This window comes from Populus euphratica, unplaced genomic scaffold, assembly GCF_000495115.2.
Source record: "Populus euphratica unplaced genomic scaffold, PopEup_1.0 scaffold1760.1, whole genome shotgun sequence".
NCBI classification, from domain to species: domain Eukaryota; kingdom Viridiplantae; phylum Streptophyta; class Magnoliopsida; order Malpighiales; family Salicaceae; genus Populus; species Populus euphratica.
In genome coordinates this window covers 1-10,038 of record NW_011501581.1, presented here as the reverse complement: position 1 = coordinate 10,038, position 10,038 = coordinate 1, and the positions used below count along the sequence as shown (strand labels likewise).

The following is a 10,038-nucleotide window of genomic DNA, read 5'->3' as shown; positions in this document are numbered from 1 at the left end:
CAATTCTGTTTTCAAATTTCAAATGAGTGATTTGATAATCTTGTCTCGTCTGCAGCAGCAGCAGCAGCAAGAATAGTAACAATGGAGGAGACGCTAATGGCTTACTTAAAGAAGAGGAGGAAGAGAAATTTAATGACATTTGGCTGCTTTTTAAAGAAGCTCAGCAGAGTAAGTAATATATTTTTTTTTCTATTTATTTTGTTTATAAATAAATGAGTAATTAATGATTTTCGTTTTAGATATTCTTTACTTAAATAAACTACGCCTTGTGGCTGTTGAAGAGCTCAATAAAGCAAACAGAGAGAAGCAGTTGTTGCTTGATAAAATCCAGCAATTGGAGGCTGTCAACAAATTAGGTTTGGTGATTGAATTTTTGTTTTTGTGGTTAAATTATTTAATAAATAATTGATTACAAATTTATTTATTTTAATGACTGCGCTTTCTGAAGGAAATGAGCAATCATTGTGGCGGGAATTGCTGCTTCGGATTGACTCAATGGTCCTAACTGGCTTGATTGATTCTGCTGAGGCTTCTGGTATGAGAAAAGCAGTCATGGGCAACAAGTTTAGTGTAGCTCTTGTTTTCTTCGACATCCGGCAGAAAACTGATGCTGAGCTTCTGGCACAACTCCGTCACTTCTCCGATGGAAGCAGAAAGTAATGATAACTTCATCTAAAAGTGTTTTTTTTGGACTGAAAAGGCATCTATAGGTGTTTTTGATGTTTTCAGCATCATCAATTATTTTGATGCTTTTTCAGCCTAAACGCACTTTGAGAAACACTTTCAAACGCATGTGTGAATTGAATTGCTACTAGTTTTTTTAAAAATCTGCTTTGAAAAGCACTTTCAAACGCCTGTGTGCGCTTTTGCAAAAGTGCCTTTTGAACTGAAAAAGCATCAATTGGTGTTTTGTGATACTTTTAGCATCATTATATAAGAACCATTAAAAAAAACCTAAAAATGCATTAATTATTTTGATGCTTTTTCAATCCAAACGCACTTTCAAATGCATGTGTGCATGTGTTTGGTAATGTGGTATAGATTCTTTATTGAAAAAGCTTTGATACGTGTTTTTTGATGTTTATATCAAAACTATCTAGAAACACATAAAATCAATTATTTTGATGCTTTTTTCAGCCCAAATGCATTTTGAAAAGCACTTTCAAATGCATGTGTGCGTGTTGACTTGCTACTTTTTTATTTTTATATTCTCAATGTATAAACTAACATGAGTTGATGTACTGGATCTTGATGCTTTTTATCACATTCACACTGTAAATTATTTTGATGCTAATTAATTATAATTTAAATTCAGGAATGGTTTTCATATAATCCAAATTTGCACTGAAATGGAACCACTGGTATCGGTTGGATCCTTGTCATCGTATGTGACAGGCTTATCAAAGGCACTGCAGAAAAAAGGACACATAGTGGAGGTTATTTTGCCAAAGTAATTGATGTGCCTCATCTTTTGTGTTTTATATTTATTTCAATCTCTTGTTAGGGACATTTTTGTATAAAGATGCGTGTTCACTAGAACTTTTTAACTTACAGTTTGTCCAAGTGTGTTCATCTTAGTTATTGTAGTTTTTTTTTTTTTTTTTTTTTTTTTTTTTTTTTTTTTTTTTTTTTTTTTTTTTTTTTTTTTTTTTTTTTTTTTTTTTTTTTTTTTTTTTTTTTTTTGAAGGGGGGGGGGGGGGGGGCTCTAGCAGTCCAGCCATGAATACACTAAAATGTTTCTATCAGAGTATGATAATCAAATTCCTCTCACATTAGGTTCTATGTCTTCCCAATTTTGATTCTGCACAGCAAGGTTTCAACACCTCTTTTGAGTGTGCTATTATTATATACCACTGATTTGGAATTTCTAAACCGGAATAGTCTAGAGGTGTGTGCGAAAATGAGAAGTTAACCATGCATCCTCCAACTTTGTAGGACATTATCACTCTTTGTTTATTGATATAGTTGAGTTGCACCGAGGACAAAATACCCTTGGGACTGTGAGGGAACACAGGGCTTCTTTCACACAATCAAACTTCGTATGAGATGCCAAATATTGGTAGAAAATGTACCGGGCCACGTGCCGCGATATAATTGTTACAGGCCCCCCCCTCCCCCTCCCCATATCTGAACTTTACTTAGTTATTGAATTAAGAAAATGAGTTTATCTGTAGTAGGAAGTGAACTTGAACTTGTTTGTCAATTTATAATTGACTGCAGCATGCAAAGATTTCATTGAATGTTTGCTGTTTCAGGTTTTTTTTTTTATTATACACTAGAATCTAGATTGCAAGCCTGAAAATTCTATGTCATCTCCCTGAAGGTATGCATGTCTGGACCTCACTGAAATGCAAGGACTGCGAGAAATTGAGGCAGAGTTGTATTCATATTTTAATGGTCAATTGCATGGAAACAGAATTTGGACTGGGTGGGTTTCGGCTGTTTCCTTGATACAGGAAGATTATGCTGTTATTTTCATGATTAACCTCCATTTCAGTCGATTGTTACCCAGGAGAAAATTTTTCAACAAGCAGCTGAGATATCGCCTTTGCATTGCCTTCATTGTTTAAGCTCTTTACCTTGATCTTATTGTTAATGCTGTTTGTCCAGCATCGTCCATGGCATTGGAGTCACTCTCATTCAACCTTTGTACTATTCATCCTTTTTTGATCGTGAAAGGGTATATGGCTACTCAGATGACTTTGAACGGTTGGTAAAAATTATTCCTGTTACTGCTTATTTTACAAATTACTTATTTAACACTTTTCAAATTCTCTTCACTTGTGATAATATGTATATCCTATAGGGTTGTACGAAATCCCCCTGTTCAACATAAGTAATGGATGGTGTAAAGGAAGTGTTTAATGCATGTGCCAATGACTTTTAGATTCATTAACCATTACTCTAGTACTGGTGTGGCACCTTTCCAACCCAATGACATTGGAAAGAAATTCCTATTTCAATTCTTGTTGATATAGGTATCTGTTGGGAGAGGTGTTTTCATTTAGTACAGAAAGGAGTTATTTTACAATTTCCAGTCAACTGCAAAGTCGATGAATCATGTGGTCAAAAGACAGTAGAGAGAGAATATTGTTTGGATGAGTTTCAAAATGATCTTCTTTGGTGTGAAAAGATTTATGTCTATCCAACAGTTCCTGAGTCCCAGTCTCTCTTCTAATAGCCATCCATACCCTTAACTAAAAGCTGTGCTGTTAGTAGCCTCCAAGTAGTTCTCTGTCTTTAAGCATCCTGATCATTTAACAACTGCACTGCATCTCTCAACCTGCACACCAGTCAAATTTCTGTATGTAAAAATCAGCCATCCATCATAGTTCAAAAATAAATTAGTTGACATGTGCATTCTCTTAGAAACTGAGACATCCAATTTATGCTGAGCTGGTAGTAAATGTTTTTAGTGATATGGATCCTGCCTTTTGAGTTCTGGTCAATTTCTGTCAAATTAAATAATTTTTGAAATAATGTTGAAGAATTTAATAGTGATATTAACTTATGATTTTCACAAGGAAACCCTATACTCTTATACAATGATTTTTTTTTTTTATGAAGACTGAGACTGGCTTGTACATCTTTTTCTGAGGGAATAAAGCATATATAAACAGATATTTTCAAATCAGCAATGAGAGAATGAGCAGTTGGCAGTTTGAATTATGTTACATTTCAGAATGTTGTGTGAGACCTTTTCTCATATGATTCTATTTGAACTGCGCACAAAAGAACTAACATATTTTTATTTTCCTTATGCTATTTCTTTCAACTTGTTCCTTGCTTGTTTGTTATAATCAGTAGATAACAATTTGTTTTGTTGGGTGTTTTTTTTTGTTTGATGCTTTCAGATTTACCTATTTCTCTCGTGCTTCATTGGATTATATAGCAAAATCTGGAAAGCAGCCTGATGTGTTGCACATACACAATTGGGAAACTGCTATTGTCGGGCCACTCTTTTGGGATATTTTTGTTAAACAGGTCCAACTTGATCTGCTTTCTTTTCAGCTTAATGATTTATTTGATTTGGCGTGCAGATGTTTGCCTCATGACACTTGTCATTTCTCCATCTTTCTTTCTACGTGCATATTCATGAAAAGAAGCAAAGTATGTTGAAACTTCAAAGTTCCTACTGGCCTTTGAGTCAGATGGTATCTCCTGTCCATATAAGAATAGAGGTGGAGGATGAGGAAGTTGGCTGAATCTCTATTGTGTGCATGAGTGTACTTGCCTAGAAAGAAAGGTTCATGCATCTTAAAACAGTAATCTGCTACTGTTAATATTCAAGACATGATATAGGACATCTTGTTCAAGTTAACCATCAAGCAACTTGGAGTGTGAACGAGAGAGATAAAGATGAGACATGGCCATATCCTTTACTATTGTTGATTTGTATTACTGAGCATGGATTTCATTGTTAAGCCTGAGAGATTCAGTGGACTTATGGACAGACTAGAGGTAGAACTAAGCGGAGTGTTTGGAATTTGCATCAAATAACCCCAGGGTTCAGACCATGGAACTTTGATTTCATTATACTATAATTTATTTCTGTGCACCTTCTCCTTTTCTTCAGGACGCGAAAGGCCAGGCATGGCTATAAGCATTCTTCTGACCTGGAATTTTTAAATGTCACCTTGTATTCCTGTTTTACTTTATCCCTTTTTCCAGTATTTATTGAAGTTGAAGAGGGAATGTAAACATTATTCTGTTAAAATCTGTGCCATCATAGCTTTTGTTTGTCATATCCACAGGGGCTTGGAGGTACCAGAGTATTGTTGACATGCCATGGCTTTGACTCACAAGTAGGTTCTTACATCTCTTCCATTCTGGCTTTACTGGTTCTGGCTGGGACCTTTTACTCTGTACATAATATTATGTCACTGTTATAATGTTTTAGTGCCTTGAGCAACCTGATAAGCTAGCACTGTGCGGACTTGATCCTGCTAGACTTCACCGTCCTGACCGTTTACAAGATCACACTATGACACATCTTGTCAATATTCTGAAGGTAAATAATTTTGTCTATCAATTTTTTCCCCTTCTGAATGTCTCTCATTTTAGTAGAAAATTTCTTTAATAGCTATGTAGCTAAAACATTTTTCTATAGTTACTTGCAGTCTTGTCCTATCTTTTGCTCCTTTGCTTATACATGCTTGGTAAGTTATCTTCTTGGATCTTCACTTACAGAAATTAGCCACAAAAAGAATCATTAGATCTGCAAGCCAAACTAGCATGTGATTGGCTATCTTTCAAGGATTCATTTTGTTTCATCCTTATTATTAACCTTTTGCATTGAAGAAACCACTGAAAGTTGTTGCTTATTTACTACATGTAAGTGAATGAGAATGTACCGAGTCTCATGATAATCAACAGAAAACAATTTACAAGATGATTATGATTTAATCTTGACATTAGCTACTAACAAAATTGCTGGTAATGTTCATAGGTTCATTGAAGGAACCAATTGGACTCCTCTTATACAGGGAACTGGAGAAGATTTTCTTAAACATCTTACAAACTCCATTTATTGCATATTTGTAGGAACAAATTATCTCATTGATGGAGATAATGCCAGAGCCAAAGAACGAGAAGAAGCACGTTCTTGTTTAGTAAGATTACAGTTATGTAATTTATGTGATCTTAATGCATTTTATTGTGATTATGAGAAACATTTAGTACTAATTCCAAGTCAAGAATGGACTGGATACTTATTTCTGGCATAGCCTTGTATTTTTCCAATACATGTGTTCCTGCATAAGGAATTTTTTGAAGAAATGCTTCGATGTATCTAGTCGATTCTTGACTTGGAATCAGTAATAAATGTTTCTCATAATCACAGTAAAATGCATTAAAATCACATAAATTACATAATTGTAATCTTACAAAACGAGAATGTGCAGTAATCTTGACTATGTCGAAAAACCCCCATATTGATTATATATGATGGTTGATATGCAGTTTATGAGTGATACTGGGCTTGTTTTGACCTTGTTGTGCTTGTAAAAATAGCAACCCCCTTAGATGATTAAAGGGGAAGACATGCTTATCTCATAATCAGCTTTTACCCTTTTTTCAGAGACAGTCTGCCTGCTCTTTTTTAAATGCAAGTTCTTTACCAAACTCTTCTACTTTTAAAGGCCAAACGCTTCTACTATTAAAATTTGGACGAAATCTGCTTAATTTATAATACAATAAGGTCAAACAGAGCCACTATCTACTAGCTTAAACTTCTGGATTGGATGCTTTTATACACAGTACCAAAGCATGCCACTGTTTGGTGTATTTATATCAAAGCCAGCTATTGCTGTATCAGAGAAGAGAGATTCTTGATAGCTGGACTAAAATTGATTTAGTGATTTGCATTATTTACCTTTTGGACCTAGACATGAAAGGGGATCCTAGTGTGAGTAAATCCCTCTTCAGGGAAGTTTGGACCTTCTGATGTTTTATAAGGTATAGTGGCCTCGCCAATTATGAACTTAAACTTTGGGTTGGATGCTTTAACACTGTGAATACTGAATATGGGTTTATTTGTAGTCTTTTTGCTGCATTCTGAACCATTTCTGTTCAATGGTAATAGAATACCTCTTAGATTGCAAATTTTCTCCTTTAGTTGCAAGAAGTAACTTCTTATTGTCATGTCAACTAATTAATATGATGCTGAAGCGGTGAAGTTGACCAAGTTCCTTTTTTTTCAAATTCTGTGGATATTTAGAAATTGAGAAAAAAATATGAAATAAAAAAAAGATCTTTCATTATACCATGATTAATCTAATGTTAGGAAAGGTCAAGTTGCAAAATTTTAGACACTTGATAAATACCTGCTAATCTAAAACATATGAACTATCTCTCATGTATTGAAGTTCTAGCTTCTTTTTCCATCTTCCATTACCTGAATATTTTATCTGTTACTAATATGCAGGGTGGACTTGTGTACTCAAATAAAGTTGTTATGGTGCAATCTATTTATTCAAAAGAAAGGATCATTAATAGTTTCAGTCACGGATTAGAACCTACCTTAGCAATTCACAAGTAAGTTACATGGCGTTTCCAGCTTTTAGATTCCATTCTTGCTGCAACTCATTAATTTGTTGGCAATGTTGTTATTTTAATACCTCACTGGGTAGCCTTTTTCAGAAACTTCCCGTAACAGGACATGTTTTTTTTTTTTCCTTTTTTTTTTGTGTGATAAAATAAATTTCCTGGTACATTCTTGGTTTTAGGGACAAGTTGCTTATTTCTCCTTGTGGGTTTGACAACTCCATCTGGGATCCTTCAAAGGACAAATTTCTTCCAAAAAATTATAGTGCAGATGACCTAAAGGGGAAATCCATTTGCAAAGTTGCATTGCAGCAGCAGCTGGGGTTATCCAAAAATTCATCTACTGTTTGAAATAAAAAAAAGATCTTTCATTATACCATGATTAATCTAATGTTAGGAAAGGTCAAGTTGCAAAATTTTAGACACTTGATAAATACCTGCTAATCTAAAACATATGAACTATCTCTCATGTATTGAAGTTCTAGCTTCTTTTTCCATCTTCCATTACCTGAATATTTTATATTTTACTAATATGCAGGGTGGACTTGTGTACTCAAATAAAGTTGTTATGGTGCAATCTATTTATTCAAAAGAAAGGATCATTAATAGTTTCAGTCACGGATTAGAACCTACCTTAGCAATTCACAAGTAAGTTACATGGTGTTTCAGCTTTTAGATTCCATTCGTGCTGCAACTCATTAATTTGTTGGCAATGTTGTTATTTTAATACCTCACTGGGTAGCCTTCTTCAGAAGCTTCCCATAACAGGACATTTTTTTTTTTTTTCATTTTTTTTTGTGTGATAAAATAAATTTCCTGGTACATTCTTGGTTTTAGGGACAAGTTGCTTATTTCTCCTTGTGGATTTGATAACTCCATCTGGGATCCTTCAAAGGACAAATTTCTTCCAAAAAATTATAGTGCAGATGACCTAAAGGGGAAATCCATTTGCAAAGTTGCATTGCAGCAGCAGCTGGGGTTATCCAAAAATTCATCTACTGTTCTTGTAAGTGTTGCATATAGGACCTTGAAATAATGATTTTGATGTGTCCTTCATGTTATGACATACCAAATGAATCTAAATTTTTAATTATGTTATCTGGCTGTGTTGGGAAAGGTACTGTCAAGAGAATCTGAATTAGGGAATGTTCTAAATTTTTAACCTTATTATGTGGTTTACTCTCTTACAATCTGGACGCATTTGATTGGTGAGATGAGGCATGTTATATGTTTACCAATGTATGGGAGCAGTGAGATGAGGCATGTTATATGTTTACCAATGAATGGGACCAGTCAAAGTAAAGACCTTAGGGAAATTAAGGCATGAGATGAAGTGAGCAATAGAGATCAGGCACAATGGTTGTGCACCCAAGAATGGATAACGGCATTGAACCCTAAACTTACATCACCACCATGGACCTAACTATCAAAGTGAGCCTTTTGATTGTATCAATACTCATTAGTATCCTTCAAATACAACTTTGATAGTGGGGAACATGAGTGTCCTGCCTAAAAGGGTGTCCATGTTTTTGGTGTGAGTTGTAGTTTGAAGGGAAGATATTGTAATATTGCGCAATGGGATGGTGCCAAGGAGACGCATTGTGGCTGTTGATTAGAAAGCCTGCAATACATACAGGCACTAGTCATTCCATGAAGCTCATGTATGCAGGTAGAGCTTTGTTGATGCACACAAAAAATCAAAATAAGAAGAATGTAGAACTATTCATTAGGTTTATTTTCTTCCAAATGTGAAAGATCCTAATTAGGATTTTTCTTTGTTTATATTGGTCATGTTTAACGCAGATATTTTAGATATTTCCTATTGAATATGTAGTAGTATAGAGGAATCTATGCAGGAGCCAGGGATGGTGGAGAGTTGTGAGGATTAGATCGAAAAAGTGGTAAAAGCAAGTAATACTTTAGAACCTGAGTTTGACTCTCAAACCATAATTTTCAAAACTCCACCATCCCTAACTCTCCTGCATAGATACTACTATACAAAAGTTACAGAAGGAAATATAGAAAATAGGATATTCTATCCTATACTATTAGGACCAATCTAAACATAGAATATCCTAGTTAGAATCTTTTATACTAACAAAGAAAATAAATCTACTGAATAAAATCCTGGTAAGAATCATTTGTGTATTGAACCATTTGGACTTGCCAGTATGTATTGTCAAAATGCACCCTTTTCTACTCATTTTGATGTGAAAAATCAGAAAGCCAAATGCTTTCAAGTATCCATTTAAAAAACAGGGCTAACAGCTAAGTGTTCAAAATGTGGTAGCTTTGTGTTGTGCACATAGCACAGCTTCCACATATGGTTCCTAGGTCAATATTTTGTACCTAGGGGCATGTTTTAGCTCTTAAGCTTCTTGTTCCCTGGCTTAAAATTATTCTGCACGTTTTGATTCTTAACTTTAGCATCTACAATATATGTATGATAACAATTAAAATATCCTGGAGCAGGTGCATTTGTTTTCATAATAAGTGATTCTAAGGTGTATAAAACATAATAAACTTCTCAGGATATATTAGACCATCAAACTGAAAAGTTTAAATGCTTTCTAATCAGGTAGGATGCATCTCTACAGAATCTTTGGATTTTGATCTGAATAACCAGAAGGCTGTTTGGAATGCTACACAAAAGAATGTCCAGGTTTGTACATGTTTTTGGGGTCTTTATTTCTTTGAAGAGAATACAGAGCTTAGTGCTGAATATTGGAGAAACTCCTTACTAGGTGGTGAAATGAGGGTCCTTAAGAAAGTGACAATAACAGTGATTCTCAATTTTCCTTGGCAGCCGGATGAATCAGTAAAAACTGCTGCTGTCATTTTTCTTTTTTAGTTTTATACAGAAATATACATGAATTTGATTTGTTTAGTTGTTTCCCACTCAGTTCATCTTCATGGGAAGCAAAGCGACAAACACAGATGGAGCACTGGAATATCTTAAGAAAGAACTAAAGGTAGAGGGTACAATCATAGCTA

The 10,038-nt window shown here is 34.6% G+C and overlaps 2 protein-coding genes across 2 annotated transcripts; both read left to right on the top strand.

Annotated features, from left to right (window-relative positions):
• Nucleotides 1-38: 38 nt before the first annotated feature.
• Nucleotides 39-7,395, top strand: LOC105118118 (probable starch synthase 4, chloroplastic/amyloplastic; the record flags this gene model as incomplete). Its single annotated transcript, XM_011015983.1, has 11 exons — nucleotides 39-168; nucleotides 240-356; nucleotides 449-656; nucleotides 1,316-1,450; nucleotides 2,324-2,428; nucleotides 2,611-2,709; nucleotides 3,855-3,984; nucleotides 4,755-4,805; nucleotides 4,901-5,011; nucleotides 6,926-7,035; nucleotides 7,227-7,395. Coding segments are annotated over 11 exons (1,365 nt in total), but the record flags the coding sequence as incomplete, so codon positions are not given.
• A 53-nt stretch (nucleotides 7,396-7,448) lies between these two features.
• Nucleotides 7,449-10,034, top strand: LOC105118117 (soluble starch synthase 1, chloroplastic/amyloplastic-like; the record flags this gene model as incomplete). The annotated part of the gene is made up of 4 exons (XM_011015982.1): nucleotides 7,449-7,692; nucleotides 7,882-8,050; nucleotides 9,623-9,706; nucleotides 9,948-10,034. Coding segments are annotated over exons 1-4 (534 nt in total), but the record flags the coding sequence as incomplete, so codon positions are not given.
• Between the last annotated feature and the right edge of the window lie 4 nt (nucleotides 10,035-10,038).